Source organism: Delphinus delphis, chromosome 11 (assembly GCF_949987515.2).
Source record: "Delphinus delphis chromosome 11, mDelDel1.2, whole genome shotgun sequence".
Lineage (NCBI taxonomy): Eukaryota > Metazoa > Chordata > Mammalia > Artiodactyla > Delphinidae > Delphinus > Delphinus delphis.
In genome coordinates this window covers 8093948-8109371 of record NC_082693.1, presented here as the reverse complement: position 1 = coordinate 8109371, position 15424 = coordinate 8093948, and the positions used below count along the sequence as shown (strand labels likewise).

Here is a 15424-nt window from a genome sequence, read left to right as displayed (position 1 = left end):
CAATGGAACAAATTAAGTCCAGAAACAGAATCACATGTATATAGTCAACTGATTTTCAACGAAGTTCCAAAGCAACTTAAGGGAGAAAGAAAAGTGAATAAACATTACTGGAAGACCTATACATCCATGTGGGAAAAAAACTGACCTCGACCCTACCTCAACAATACAAAAAAATTAATTCAAAATTGATCACAGGGACTTCCCTGGTGGCGCAGAGGTTAAGACTCTGTGCTCCCAATGCAGGGGGCCCAGGTTTGATCCCTGGTCAGGGAACTAGATCCCACATTCATGCTGCAACTAACAGTTCGCATGCCACAACTAAGGAGCCCGCGAGCCACAACTAAGGAGCCCAGCTGCTACGACTAAGACCCAGCGCAACCAAATAAATAAACATAATAAATATTTTTAAAAAACTTTAAAAAACTGATTACAGATACAAACATAAAAGCTAAAACTATAAAGCTTCTTGGAAGAAAACATAGATACAACCTAAATACCCATCAAGAGAATACATCAACAAGTTGTGAAATATTCATACAATATAGTACTATCTAGCCAAAAAAAGAGAAAAACCCTGCTACTGATATATGTAACAACAGAACCTCACAGACATTTTATTGAGTGAAAGAAACCAAACATAGTATATGATTCATTTTTTTCTAATGATTCAATTTTATATGAAATTCTGGAAAATACAAAATTAATCTATGGTAAAAATTTCAGAGCAATAGTTGCCTCTAGGCCTAGGAGAATGACTGGAAAAGGGCATGAGGAAATTTTCTTGGGTGATGAAAATCTGCTAAGTCTCGGTTAGAGGGGGGTTACAGTTATGATGCATTTGTCAAGATTCACTGAATTCTATACTTAAAAGTTGTGGGACTTCCCTGGTGGTGCAGTGGTCAAGAATCTGCCTGCCAATGCAGGGGACACGGGTTCGAGCCCTGGTCCAGGAAGATCCCACATGCCACAGGGCAACGAAGCCTGTGCACCACAACTACTGAGCCTGTACTCTAGAGCCCACGAGCCACAAATACTGAGCCCATGTGCCACAACTACTGAGGCCTGTGTGCCTGGAGCCCGTGCTCCACAACAAGAGAAGCCACGGCAATAAGAAACTCGCGCACCGCAGGGAAGAGTAGCCCCCATTCGCCACAACTAGAGAAGGCCTGCGTGCAGCAACGAAGACCCAACACAGTCATAAATAAATAAATAATTTTTAAAAAGCGTTGTGAATTTCATGATTTATACATTTTACCTCAATAACAAAAAAAAAAACTTTAAACAAACATTGAACTCTAATTAGTAGGCTTGGTTTACCAGTTATAAAGTTACTTCCTGTGTTTTCTCACGTGTGAACAAACATATAAATATGCTGAATATAAAAGGAGCTAATTTCCCACTCTTGGAAAGATATATAGATTTCCTAACTGTCTGCTGAGAAGGACCAAAGCAAGGACACACAAGTAGCAAGAAACACACACTGTAATCAGATCTTGGTTTCTCAATACCCTTCTCCACTAAGAGGAACCAGGCCGTCTTCGAGATATGATTGATTCTAGGGTAAGAAAAGTTCAAGATCCACGTGGAACATCTATGTGCCCAAAAGTAAAGGACTGCTCAAAAAATGATGGGGACAAGTCCAAAGGACAAAGAAGCCACCATAAAGAGGCTCCCACTGACAGTTCAACAGTGACCCAGTGACCCACAGCCTCCAGCAATTTTCCTCTCACCTCATCAGTGGGCTGCATGTTCCTGTGGCAGGAACCACATCCTTTCTTCAGAGGTCTGAACCTCTCCCCTGTGGGTGGAAAAGTAGCACTTCGTTTAAGTTTCTAAGTTGCTTCCTTGTTAACCCATCTTCAGCCCTCAAAGTAGTAGCTGCATTTTGTAGTTCCTACTTCTGTAAGATTTGTGTGTAACTTACAGTCCTCTCTTACCCCTTTTAGTAATTATTTTTTACTAAAAAATGACTCTTTATACTAAATTTTTCCTTAAAATGACTCATGTGGTATCTGTCTTCTGATTGGATGCTGAGTGATACAGGATCATTATTTCCCTCTTAGTCCTATCAAGAAATGCATACCTAAATCAGGAGGCAACATCAGACCAAACCAAAATGAGAGACATTCTACAAAATAAGTGACCTGTACTTTTCCAAATTTCAAGGTCAAATAAGATAAAGAAAAATGACAACTAATTGCAGTGTGTGACTCTGGCTTTGCTTCTGTGGTTGGGAAAGGGTAAAAAAGTGCTATAGTTCCTAATTTTGATAATTATACTGTGGTAATGTAAGAATGTCTTTATTATTAGGAAATACACAATGATGTACTTAGTGGTAATGGGGAACTTACCCTCAGATTGTTCAGAATAAAAGTGTGTGTGTGTGCGTGTGTGTGTGTGTGTGTGTGTGTGTGTGTGTGTGTGTGTGTGTAGGGAGGATGTGGGGGGGAGAGACCAATAAAGCAAATGGGGCAACATGTAAATACTTGGCAAATCTAGATAGAGTGTATGCAAGAGTTCTTTGTACTCTTCTTGCATTTTTCTAAAATGTTTAATTTACTGATATATTAAAATTGAAAATTACCAAAAACAAAAATATATTTAGCCTTTGAAATATGTTAAATATGATCATTTTTTAAAGGAGGGCATCAATAAAAGTTCAAAATTGAAATCTGGTTCAAGATGGCAAATAGAATACATGCATAATGGGTCTGAGAAACTACCAAACAAATATCAAAAGATTGCTAAGCAGATCAGAAAACGTGAGCAGGTAGAGTGTATTTGACAGTGAAACCACAGCAAAACCTGTAAAAAAAAACTCACACAGGACAAAGCTCTTGAGAGGTTAAAAAAGGTATTCCCAACAGAGCTCCCACCTGAGAGCCGACAAAAGAGCAGGCCTGGGACAATTTTCAAAGCCATGAGTTGAAGCAAGCATCAGAATACCTAGCGCTTTCACGCACCCTTCCCTTTTCTGCACATACTAAAGAGGAGGCAGCCTCAACATTTCATTTTAGGAACCTCCTAGAAGCGCTTTCTTAATATTTTTATTGGAGTATAGTTGATTTACAATGTGTTAGCTTCTGCTGTACAGCAAACTGAGTCAGTTATAGACACACGTATATCCGCTCTTTTTTTAGATTCTTTTCCCATATAGGTCATTACAGAGTATTGAATAGAGTTCCCCGTGCCATTCAGCACATTCTTATTAGTTATCTAATCTATATATAGTAGTGTGTATGTGTCAATAGACAAATTACTTTTATTATTAGAAAGCAACTCATCTTTCAATTTTCATATTTTTTACTTAAGACACATCCAAACCCAACCCAGATATACCACCTAGCCTGAACTGAATGTACCAGTTAATAAACAAATACAGTTTCTTATAGTCAGTATAACGCAGTGTCGACAGCATGAACTCTGGACTGTATACACAACCTATATAACTAACTTATCCCTAAATGATGGAGCCAGAATACTGACTCCATAACTTAGTAGCTGTGGGGCCCAGGGTAAGTTAAAAAAAAAAAAAAAGTCACTTAGCCTCTGTCGCCTTTAATTTACTCATCTGTAAAATGGGGATAAGATACCTCCTCAGTAAGCTGGTTGTGAAGGTGAAGTGAACTGATACTCGTTTAAAACACGTACAACAGTGCCGGGTTTCTCACAGTGTCAGCTTCTATTATTATTCGATTCAAAACGCTGTTCTAGCTCTGGTGAACACAAAGAGGAATCAAAATCCAGTCGCCATCCGAGGAGACGTTGGGAGGCACACGCAAATGCAACGAGGAATCAAAGCAGAAACAAACCAGACTAAAGCCAGGTGCGAGCAGCCAGCGGGCACTGGGAGGACGGAACGGTTCCAGCTGAAAAGGTTGAGTCCAGGAGTCACAGGAGCTTCTGAACCGAGTTCTATGAACGGGTAGGACTTCCACACACGGCTAAGACGCCACACGTGAGAGACACCGCAAAGGATCTTAGCAAAGGCGCAAAGACCAAAAATTGACTTGTCTCGGTCAGCAGAAGTGGCTGCAGAGTGTTTATCACACAAAATGCCGGAGGGATGATAAGGCTAACTGTAATAGTAACCCCTGCCGCACCTCACGGTGCTAAACCGGAGACAGGACGTAAAGAACAAAAGTGACGGTAAGAAGGCCAGGAGGACCACGACCCAGTCGCTCTCCACTATCCTCCAGGGACAGCGCGACTCGGGGCCAGCACACAGCGAACCGGCGTCCCCCTCAGGCGGCAGAGATCCGAAGCAGCAACCAGCACGAGAACTACAGCTCCCGCCGCGGCCTGGGGATCTGGCCCCGCCCCGCATTTCCACTTCCGCCGCCCTCCAGTCCGACCTACCAGGGAGCGAGCCTGGCGCCTGACCGCGCGTGACCCCCGCGTGACCCCGCGTGACAGGGGCCCGAGACGAGAGGCCAGGAGGTGGGAGTCTGGGACCCCAGTCAGGAGAAAGGCGACCCGCAAAGGTGGAACTAAACTTGCAAATCTCGATAGGGATTGGAGTTGATGCCGCGGGGGCGGAGCCTAAGGCCCACGGTCCTGGCCAATCAGCGTCCGGGATGATCTGAGAGGCCGGGAAGGGGAAAGCAGCGAAACGGTTCTACCGTGACATGCCGCGGGGTCTAGTGGGAGGAGCGGTTGCCCAGCGGCCGCCCGGCACTTCCTGTTTCCGGTTCCCGGAGTGGAGCCCAGCGAGGCGCTCGTGGGGTCGCTGGCTCTGCCGCGAGCTCTGGAACCGGGGTCTGCGGCCGGCCCCTCGCTGGTGCTGTCTCCCAGCCGCGAGCAGGTACTCGGCCGGGGATTCTGAGCTGTGGCTGCCCCCTTTGCCTGTGACACGTGAGTATGAGGAGCGTGGAGGAGTGGGCTGGAGAGCGCTCACCCCTCGTGGCTGTGACGGGGGCCGGGATTGCTGAGTCTCCCTTGGCCCGGGTTCTAGCCCAAAAATCCAGCTAAGGAGCCCGAGGGTAGAAAGGCGGAGGCGTAAGGTTGGGGAGTTACAGAGTCGCCAAGGGAGTGAGGGAGAAAGGATCTCCAAGACCAGAGTTTGGAAGGCAGGGAAAGGAAGGTCGCTAAGTCTGGAGTCTGTTCGAGGTGTTACTGGATACCCGTAGACGGGATTTTGGCCCGCATCGTAGAGGGAGGTCAGGTGGCATCATTTGTAGAGGGTATGGCCCTAAGCATTTGCAAAGTCGGGAGACTAGACGGGACGCGAATGTCTGGAAGCCTGGAAGAAGTTTGAGGGAGATGAGTGTATGGTACGAAGAGTCGCCAATAGAGGGATTTGCGTTCCTTTTTGGAGAGAGCTTCCGCCCTTGGGCTAGAGCTGCTTTCTTAAGTCTTTTCAACCTTGGGCGGTTCAGCTAGTTAGGGCTGCTCTTCTGAAAGTGTGGGCTGCTGGAGACAAGAGACAAGGGCCGTCGCCATCAGAAATGAGCCAGAGAGAAGAAAGTAGAAATTCCACCGAAAAACAGAAAATGGTCATGGCTAGTCTGGGGGAAGTGAGTGGTACAGAGGCCTAGTGATGTAAAGTGTTTCCCAATTCCTGACTTAGTCATTGGTCATCCCATTGGAGGAGAATTTTTTAGCCTTAACTGTATGGATCTATCGTTGTAGAACAAGAAAATTGAAAGGGATTTTTCAAAATCTTTAAGTCCTGCCGCTTGTTTCCAAAGTATCTAGGACAAACTCTTGCATCTTGAGAATCTAATTGTAGCACAATTAGATGTAAAAGAGGACTACCCAGCCCTTGGATTTCATACTCTTACGAATACATTTTTGCACTCCTTTATTTATCAGAAGATAGCTTTATACCATGACTCATTCAAGTTGCCTTACTAATAACTTCATACACGTTTAATACTTGTATAACCTAAGGCAAGTAACTTAAGCTCTGTAGGAATCAGTTTCCTCATCTGTAAAATGCGAGAAATTATATCTACTTTTCTGGGTTGTGAAGATTGATGAACATAATCTAGATAAAGCACTTAGAGCATATGCCACTGAATCAAAGAGAAGCAGCTCAAACGTAGCCAACTCTTAAGCAGGAAAGAGAAGAATATATCTCTTTTTATCTCCTATCTTTTTGAACCAATAATTAAATGAAAGCTAGTTCGACTCAACTAATGCTGGCTGCAGGGTGTTCAGCCCTTCATCCTTTTGCAGTTTTGTGAGAGTCTTTGTTCTAATTTGGGAAAAGAAATCATCAACTGTTAACAGATAAGGAACTAACTTTGAAGCCAAAGAACACAGTCTTGTGTGTGAGCATCCCTCCAGAAAATGGTCCTGGATAAAAGAATATTGAAAGCACAGAAAGTTGAAATTTCAAATTGGGTCCTGCAAGAATATAAAGGAAATGTCATGCTTAATCAATCTACTAAAAGGAGCCTCTTATTTTAGTCAGCTGGTCAAGTTGTGTGGATCAGTGAGTGAATTTAGAGAAGGTAGGAGTTTGAGGTCTGGGTTCTTTATTCTGCCTCCTGTTTAGTGAACCATGTGAGGAGTCACTTCCCCTTCTTGCTTTGTCAAAATGAAAGCAAAACTTTGACTGCCTACTCTGATCTCCAGAAAACTTAATGTGAAAGGAATGGTTAAGTGTAGACCATGAGCTCAGAGCTGCACTATCTGGTTCACGCCACTAGCTGTGTCTAGTTTTCTCCTCTGTAAAATAAGGACAGTCGTATTTACTGCATAGGGTTTTTGTAAGGCTTAACTGGTTAATGTATGTTAAATGCCTAGCAAAAGGCAAGCACTCTATTAAGTGTTTCCTGTTGATGCTTTGTATGTGTTTATGGGAGCCTCAGACTTTGTGGCTGGCTATACTTATTCTATGGAAACACCTTATTAATATTACTACAATGAATTGATGTTTGGAGTACACCAAGTCGGGGAGATGACTTCCCAAGTATTGGTTGCCCTAGTGGAATGTGGGAAACGGAATGTCAAATGTGGGACTTCCCAGGTGGCGCAGTGGTTAAGAGTCCACCTGCCAATGCAGGGGACACGTGTTTGATCCCTGGTCCGGGAAGATCCCACATGCCGCAGAGCAACTAAGCCCGTGCACCACAACTACTGAAGTCCACGCGCCTAGAGCCCGTGCTCCACAACAAGAGAAGCCACCACAATGAGAAGCCCGCGCACTGCAACAAAGAGTAGCCCCCGCTCACCACAACTAGAGAAAGCCCGCGCTCAGTAATGAAGACCCAACACAGCCAAAAATAAATAAATAAAATAAATTTTAAAAAAAGAATGTCAAATGTAAGTTCATTTAGCTTTTTATCATGGTGCCTCAGAGGCAGTTGGCCACTTCAGGATGAAGTTGAACATCTCTTTCCCAGCCAATGGCTGCCAGAAACTCATTGAAGTGGACGATGAACAAAAACTTCATACCTTTTGTAAGAAGCATATGGCCACAGAAGTTGCTGCTAATGCTCTGGGTGAAGAATGGAAGGGTTATGTGGTCTGAATCGGTGGGAACAACAAACAAGGTTTTTCCCATGAAGCAGGTGTCTGGACCCATGGTAGAGTCTACCCGCTACTGAATAAGGGGCATTCCTGTTACAGACCAAGGAGGACTGGAGAAAGAAAGCACAGATCTGTACGGGGTTGCATTGTGGATGCCAATCTGAGTGTTCTCAATTTGGTCATAGTGGAAAAAGGGGAGAAGCATATTCCTGGACTCACAACTTCGCCTCGTCAGCTGGGGCCCAAAAGAGCTAGCAGAATCCACAAACTTTTCAGTCTCTCTCTATGTCCGCCAGTATATTGTGAGAGAAAACCCCTAAGCAAAGAGGGTAGGAAACCTAGGACCAAAGCACACAAGACTCAGCGTCTTGTTACTCCACGTGTTCTGCAACACAAACGTCAGCATATTGCTCTGAAGAAACAGCATACTAAGAAAATAAGGAAGAGGCTGCAGGATATGCTAAACTCTTGGCCAAGAGAATGAAGGAGGCCAAAGAAAAACAACAGGAACAGATTGCCAAGAGACGGAGGCTGTCCTCTGAGAGCTTCTACCTCTAAGTCTGAGTCCAGTCAAAAATGAGATGTTCTAAGAGTAACAAATAAATGAGATCAGACATCCAAAAAAAAAATGTAAGTTTGTTTAGGAGAGTGGAGAAAATTTATTCAGGTACCTATTAGTACCCATTAAATTCTGCCTGTTTTAAGTTTTATATGCTAAAAATGCAGTGGAGTCAGTGGACCAGCATGACAAAGAATTAGAGGACTTTAAAAGAGTATTCAAACCAAAGTCCAGACTTGTAGTATGGAAGCATTTTATCATAAGTGAGAAAAATTTGGAAGAATTGAATCTTTGTATCAGAAAAATTGGTGATACTGTTATAAAATTAACAAGTAGTGATGGCCTAAGGGATCATTAATGGATACCAAAGTGATTTCTTTTGAAAGGGTAAATCAGTGTATCCTGGGTATAAAGATGGAATTAGAGAAAAGAAAATGAGTTTGGGAAACAGCCGCACACTGCCATTCCTAAAGCAGTACAAGCATCAGATGAATTGGATTTGCTAAATTGTAAAGTGACGTGATGAATTCCTAGAGTTATCAGCAATTGGAAGCTAGAAACTCTTGAGGTTCATGACTGTAGAGCCTGAGGTGGGTTTTGGAATACTTATTCAAACCACTCATTTGGACCTAGTGAATTTTGTTCTTCCTATCATTTAAATGATTGAATGATTTTTCAGAGGTGAGACATCAGAACAGGTAGATGTCGAGTTTTAGGTGCTGTGGCAGTGTTTCTCTCTGTTTATCATTCTTATGGTGAATATGAACAAAGACTGTTAGATGCTCCTGAATATTAAAATGAGGACTTAGGTCCCAAAGTATGCAAGTCTTTTTCTCTATTTTACATCTTTCTTAATAACTTCCAACTAGCCCTTATCAAGTGTCAATTGTAATTCGAGAATTATCTTATGGAGGGCCACTGGTTTAAGCAGTATTTATGAACCAGTATTGAACTCTAAATAGTGAGACATCTTAATCTAATTTCTTGCCAAATGGTAAAGAGGCAAGGATGTCTCCACCAGGCTGTCATAATTTAATTCTTTTTGTTCTTTCCTTTCCCTCTTCTCAGCCCCATAGTTTGTTCTGAAGGACTTACCTATGAATTAGACTGAAAGTGACTGATATATAGAGAGAGTTTCCCGACACAGGTGATAGATACATATGTGCATGTGTGTATATATATATATATATATGTATATCTGTATATGGGTTTCCTAACACAGGTGCTCTTGGCACAGAGATATTAAAAGGTAATATTTGTTGCATATGCCAAAGAATCTTATAGTTTCTGCATAATCAAAATACTGTTCATTGGTCACACTTAAGTATTCTCTAGGCCATTGATTGGTTCTTCTGACAGTTTCTAGGACCAAAAATGTGTTTTTCTCCCAATACAGCTTAGAAGTCTAGATATTCTTTTTTTGTGCGCACCTTGCAGAAATCTCAACAACAACCTATAGACACTAACTCTTCACCAAGGCCAATGCTGTCCTCTTTGTTGAATGTACATGAAAGGGGCACGAGAAGGAGGTGACCAGTGGTGTCAAGCAAGGGAGTCAGCTAGGAAGAAGCTTTTGAAATAAGTTTTAAAAAGAAAAAGAGAAACCTGGAGATTTAAGGTTCCAATTCTGAATATTAAATAATGGAGAAAACAGAACTTGAAATGGAGACAAGAAAATAAAGCCCAACATCATAATAATGAAGAAAACTGGCTAGTGTAAAATAATAGGTGGTGGGTGGAAGATTAAAAGGTTAAAAAAATACCATTCATTTATGACACATTCATATGCTTTCTTTCTTTCCCTTCTCTCCCGATCCTCTCCCTCTTTCCCTAACACACGCACTTCCTCTCCCAAAAGGATGTTCCCCCTCTACAGCTCCTGGATGACTGGCCTGCTGCTGCTGCTGGCCGTGGCAGTAAGAGAATCCTGGCAGACCGAAGAGAAAACATGCGACCTGGTAGGAGAAAAGGATAAAGAGTCAGAGAAAGAGTTGGCTCTACTGAAGAGGCTGACGCCGCTGTTTAACAAAAGGTAAATGAGAAGAATCTTAAAGGGCTTGAGGAGCTAACTTTATTAAAGAATCTCTTCCTCCTCTTACTGATTTTATTTTAGTATTTTATTTAGTAGTATTTAGTACTGATTTTATTTCCCCCCCCCAAACATAGGGGGGATACATGTATCATAACCTCCTCTGAGAGACAGTTCTAATGTGAACTTTAGCAATATTAGTCTTATTTGGCCGTGCTATCTTGCTTTCCTTCATGATATAGAGCACATGCTCAGCCCAGTGTTCAGCAGCCATGTGCAGGTACCTTATGCAGAAGAGTAGCGGTTTCCAAGACTGGATCCAAGAAACCAGCTCATAGGAACTAAAAAGCATTATTTGATGCCTCGATATTTACAAGTATCAGAATAACATATTTAGGCCTGCTGCGTCATCATAAGTGTCAGGAATCTTCTGGTATATAAATCTGAAGATAATCTTTAAGGAAGGAGGGTGTATCTCATGAACACAGACCCTTACTCAAGGGGAAGTAGTAATGTTTTAGCATAGTCTAGAGCAATTATTCTAGAAATATCTAGAATACTAGCTGTCTTGGATGCTGTATTTTAATCAGTCGTCATCAACAGATAGGGTGTTCTGTCTGGGTCATGGATATCTCATGATGCAACAGATATTATTCACTAGGACGTTTAGCCGTGACATCAGATAAATAAGTTGAGTGCACCATTGTTGTTGTTGTTAAAAAGGAAACTGCTCTTCCTAAGGCTGACAGCTGTAACTGTCCTCTTCCTTCTCCTCACTTCTCCTCACAGCTTTGAGAGCACCGTGGGCCAGGGCCCAGACATGTATATCTACATGTTCCGGGTGTGCCGAGAAGCTGGCAACCGAACCTCTGGGGCAGGCCTGGTGCAGATCAACAAAAGTAATGGGAAGGAGACAGTAGTAGGGAGACTCAACAGCACTCAGATCTTCAATGGAAGTAAGATTCTCCCTGTTGATCAGTTAATTGAATCCCTCTGATAATCCTGTATGTCTCAGCCCTTCCCAGGCTCTTCAGTGTACCATACGGTATGTGTGGTTCAGCTCATCTGAGATACCCCCAAACCACAGGATACCTAGTTCCACAGCTCCTCCACAGCCAAGGCTCAGGACATTTATGTGTTTGTTTTAAAGTGAGATCAAGCTTTTTTGCAAACCAGTCAGTCTACAAAAATTTCCCCACCATCTTGAGTTATGTTGATAATATTTCTCAAAAATCATAAAATCATATTGCTGGAAAGGACTATGTGAGCAACTGTGGTCTATTTTCCTCCCTTAAGCAGATAAATAAATTATTCACTGCACATTGTTGCTCCTATAAATAACATAATAAAAAACAACGTCAAGAGTTTGGGGCTAGAGGTCAGAAGACTGGATTTTTGATCCAGCTCATATTTATTTGTCCTGTGACTTTGAAAAATCATTTCACCTTTTTGATTTTGTTTTCTCATATGCAAAACTGGAAGCACAGTCCTTACCTGATTCACCTCATGTGATTATTGATCAAATGATACTTTGCAAAAGAAATTTGAACACAGTAAATACTAAAGAAGGAAAAATGCCCCTCAGTCTTCAAAATCATCCACTTTGAATTTATCTGTGGTGACTTTACGATCTTAGGCTTTCCCTTGCCACCAAGTAATTGGATGGAACCTCTCCTTTTGATGTTAGCAGGTATTCGGAAAATGAGTCATGGTTAAGGTATGGATCATAATTGTATTTGCACTGTCAATTGCCTTAATTTTTGTGGAAAATTAAGGTTATTCTTGTATGACTGTCTGATTCTTAGTCGTCTTAATAAGGGAACACATAGCTGTTATAAAGGAGCAAGGTTTAGCTGCTGTTTCTGGTATACAGAGCTCATCCTGAAAGGGTTATTTTAATTACAGCCAATTTCATTGAACTCACTTCCACTCTACCACAGTGCCCAGGTCTGCCTCTGCTTTTCCCGCACCCCAAAGCTCCGTTTTCCTTGTTCCTCCTCAGGTAATTGGATCATGCTGATCTATAAAGGGGGTGATGAATATGACAGTCACTGTGGCAAGGAGCAGCGTCGGGCAGTGGTGATGATCTCCTGCAATCGACACACCCTAGCGGTGAGGCACCCTGGGGCCTAGGAGCCTAGAGGAAATGAAAGGACTGGCCTGAGGTGGGAGAGACTGTCCAGAGGGAACAAGATAATTGGGACCGAGGAGATAAAACGAGAAGTTCAGCTTTTCCCTGAGTCATAGGCACCCGTGTTCCATCATACATGGAAGAGGAGGTTTTGGACCAGGAGAAAGCAAATGTTTTGGGGGTTTTGGGGGTTTGTGCTTTTTTCAGACAGGTGTCAGACACAACATAAATGTTGTGTTCTGTCCTCTTGTCATCAGGACAATTTTAACCCTGTGTTTGAGGAGCGAGGCAAAGTCCAAGACTGTTTCTACCTCTTTGAGATAGACAGCAGCCTGGCCTGTTCCCCAGAGATCTCCCACCTCAGCGTGGGTTCTATCTTACTTGTCACGTGAGTACGTTTTCCTTTATCAGGCCAAACCTTTTTTTTTTTTTAACTCCACAATTACTTGGAGGTCTATAGGTACAAATAGTGTGTGTGCATGTATATGTTATACTGTAATTTGTAAAAATCCTCTTTAAACTCTGCGCAAGTCTTAAAAAATGACTTAATGTTTTGGCCCCAATAAATATTTGCATTTGGATGTAGGGTTTTTTCCCTACTGGAGGGCTGGACAGTTTTTAATAGCTGCCATTAGATTATTCGAACTTTTAAAGAAATGGAGTTGTGTATCTAATGGTGACTGTTCTCAGCCCTAAGTCAGAGTCACAAACTCTGTCTTATTTTATTCTGATCATTTTGGTTTTCTCAGACCGACACTCTAATTGGTTTTCTAAGGACCTACCAACCCCCTTGTTCATTCAACTGACTACCCTTTTTTTTTCCTTTCATTTTTATGGAACACAGCTTAGGAAATAGGTAACAATGAATATAGAGATTATCTTTAGTTTCTGAGTCTTACTATTTCTTGGTTTTTGAGTATAGATGTCTTTCTCTCTCAATAGGTTTGCATCGCTGATCGCCGTCTATATCATCGGGGGGTTCCTGTACCAGCGACTGGTGATGGGAGCCAAAGGAATGGAGCAGTTTCCCCACTTGGCCTTCTGGCAGGATCTTGGCAACCTGGTAGCAGTAAGTAACAGGGCAGCTGGCTGAGTCCGTGGCCTACAGACAAGGTTGAATGACCAGCCATCCTAGTTTGCCCAGACTGAGGGGTTTCCTGAGACACCGGACATTGGGTGCTAAAACCACAAAAGTCCCAGCAAACCAAGACAGTTGGTTGCCCTAGTACAGATAAGCAACATAGCACCTTAGTGTCTGGCCTTGTTAAGGCTTGGCTGGAAGAGCAGTCCTTTTCCTGAGATTTGGGAGCCTGATACAGCTCTTAAGGGGCCTAGGTGAGGAAAGGGTGAGGCCAAGTTAGAACCTGTCTATTCTTCCCCACATTCAATTTAAGCTGATCCTTGGAGCTTTGGGGTTTTCTCTTCATTATCCCTGGAGAAAACCAGTTCCTGCCACATTCTTGGACCATAACACCTGAAAGCTGCTGATTTCAAATGATTGTTTCCTTCCTTTCCTTTCCCCCTACAGGATGGTTGTGACTTTGTGTGCCGATCTAAACCCCGAAACGTGCCTGCTGCGTATCGTGGTGTGGGGGATGACCAGCTGGGGGAGGAGTCGGAAGAAAGGGATGATCATTTATTACCGATGTGATTGCACTTTAAATGTCCGGCTTCTTCAGCCCCCAAACCAAAGCATCCTCAGCCAGGTTTCTTAAGCAGCCTCCGCTCCAGTCTCTCATCTCACCCTTAATATTGCTCTTGCTTTCCGGTTTGCTTTTGGTTTGCATCCACTTGTCAGTAGTAGAAATGCCTTCCCTTTGTTCCCTATTTGTCTTCCCTCCTGAGAGGTACAGTTGTAGGACAGAGATAATATAATAGGGCCAATGACAGCAGAGGCTGTTGCACTGTCTTTTGGTATCAGAAAGTACAAGTAGGGGAGTTATCATGAGCAAAAGGGTATGGCAGGCTCCCTGACCCTTCCTTTTTTAAACACATTTTCACAAGTTTTTGAGACACTGGATTTCTTTAATTTAAAAAAAAAAAAAAGCAAAGAAACATTATTTATACAAGGTTTGATTGCTTTCATGCTGTTGCTCTGTACCCTACAGTATAGTCTCCATGAGAATCTGGATGTAATTTCTTGCTGCTTGGAACTATTTTGCAGTGATTACTTGGTTGTAGTCCAAGTACTGCCATTTGGTTTGAGCCTGGTGATGTCATAGACTTAATTCTCCCACCTCTGGAATTAGGATGGGAAAATTTGAAATTTCCCAATTAGAGGATTACAAGGTACCATACATCATTTGCTGGCATTGGAGTGACTTTATAGCTGGAGCCTAGGACCTGGATTGTAGTCTAAAGTTATTGGTCCATCTGCAGCCAAAATGCCTAATCCAGAAGTCCACTCCATTGGAAAGGGACATTGAAATTGACCTCCTGTGCTGCCGGGGTTCCAGAAAAGGGAAGTCTGTTTACCTTGGTAGTGGGATCTCCTTGATGACTTTCTTCTCCCACTTGCAATCAAAGCTGGCGAAACTTTTCTTACTCCTAAAACGTTCCCTGTGTCAGTATTTCTAAACATGTTGCACTTTCCTTCATAGGCATGTCATTTTGACTTTTTTTTTTTTTTTGCCCCCAGTCTTCTGGAAAGGGAATGGAGGCAGAAGTGGGACATCCAGGGCTCTGCCACCTTCCGCCCTGGCTGTGGCGGCTGCAGCACTTGTCCCTTTTTCTGGCTCAGGGACGTGTCTTCTTGCCCACGACATTACTTCTGTGGGGAGACGGTCTTAATCTTCTGATGCTTCCACCTTTCTGTTCAGGCCGTGTGCCCAGAAACCTGGCCTGATCTTTGTGTGATAGTAAGCCTGGGCCACTGAAGAGTAACATGGCTCCACTGGACACAGGAGGATGGAATCAATAGGCAGGGGCCTCTTTTAGCCTTTAGAGAAGGAAATGAAATGATTTCATCTTTGGACTTTTAAATACTATTGGAATGATTTTTTTTCTTCTTTCTAAACAGGGAAAATAATGTTATAAAAGCATCTTTTTTGTTATTTGTTTGCATCCCTCCCCCACACTCTGGTGTTTTAAAAATGCAAAAAATATATGTATACATTTTTTTGTACAAAAACACTTAAAAGATTAAAAAGAAAAACACGTTGGCCTAGTCACTTGTGTGAAAGAAGAGGGTAGATACACTGGAATGATGGAGTAACAGACAACTGAG

The 15424-nt window shown here is 42.7% G+C and overlaps 1 protein-coding gene, 1 long non-coding RNA gene and 1 pseudogene across 6 annotated transcripts in view; 2 read left to right on the top strand and 1 right to left on the bottom strand.

Moving 5' to 3' along the window:
• The window catches only part of LOC132433490 (uncharacterized), a 39700-nt gene extending 35412 nt beyond the window's left edge, over positions 1-4288 (bottom strand). For all 3 annotated transcript variants that reach the window (XR_009521151.1, XR_009521150.1, XR_009521149.1), the window contains exons 1-2: positions 3594-4288; positions 1731-1798 (exon numbers count right to left, since the gene is read on the bottom strand). This is a non-coding gene — a long non-coding RNA (uncharacterized lncRNA). The remainder of the gene's footprint in view (positions 1-1730; positions 1799-3593) is intronic.
• Positions 4289-4676: 388 nt separating this feature from the next.
• Positions 4677-15364, top strand: M6PR (mannose-6-phosphate receptor, cation dependent). 3 transcript variants are annotated; one of them, XM_060024284.1, is made up of 8 exons: positions 4677-4854; positions 9897-10070; positions 10857-11023; positions 12070-12179; positions 12456-12586; positions 13141-13267; positions 13727-13845; positions 14837-15364. In XM_060024284.1, the coding sequence occupies exons 2-8, from the start codon at positions 9898-9900 to the stop codon at positions 14994-14996; spliced, it is 987 nt and encodes a 328-aa protein (XP_059880267.1). In that variant the 5' UTR covers positions 4677-4854; position 9897; the 3' UTR covers positions 14997-15364. The 3 variants fall into 3 exon arrangements, with proteins under 3 accessions (XP_059880267.1, XP_059880269.1, XP_059880268.1); XM_060024285.1 differs by having other exon boundaries at positions 4678-4854; positions 9915-10070; positions 14837-15363; XM_060024286.1 differs by having other exon boundaries at positions 13727-14979.
• LOC132433488 (small ribosomal subunit protein eS6-like) lies at positions 7246-9182 on the top strand (annotated as a pseudogene).
• Positions 15365-15424: the final 60 nt, after the last annotated feature.

Bases quoted from the DNA above. Each gene is read 5' to 3' on its own strand.
- M6PR (XM_060024284.1), top strand. From the start codon at position 9,898: ATGTTCCCCCTCTACAGCTCCTGGATGACTGGCCTGCTGCTGCTGCTG. The intron at 11,024-12,069 runs GTAAGATTCTCC...GTTCCTCCTCAG, and splicing joins CACTCAGATCTTCAATGGAA to GTAATTGGATCATGCTGATC. The intron at 12,180-12,455 runs GTGAGGCACCCT...TCTTGTCATCAG, and splicing joins GCAATCGACACACCCTAGCG to GACAATTTTAACCCTGTGTT.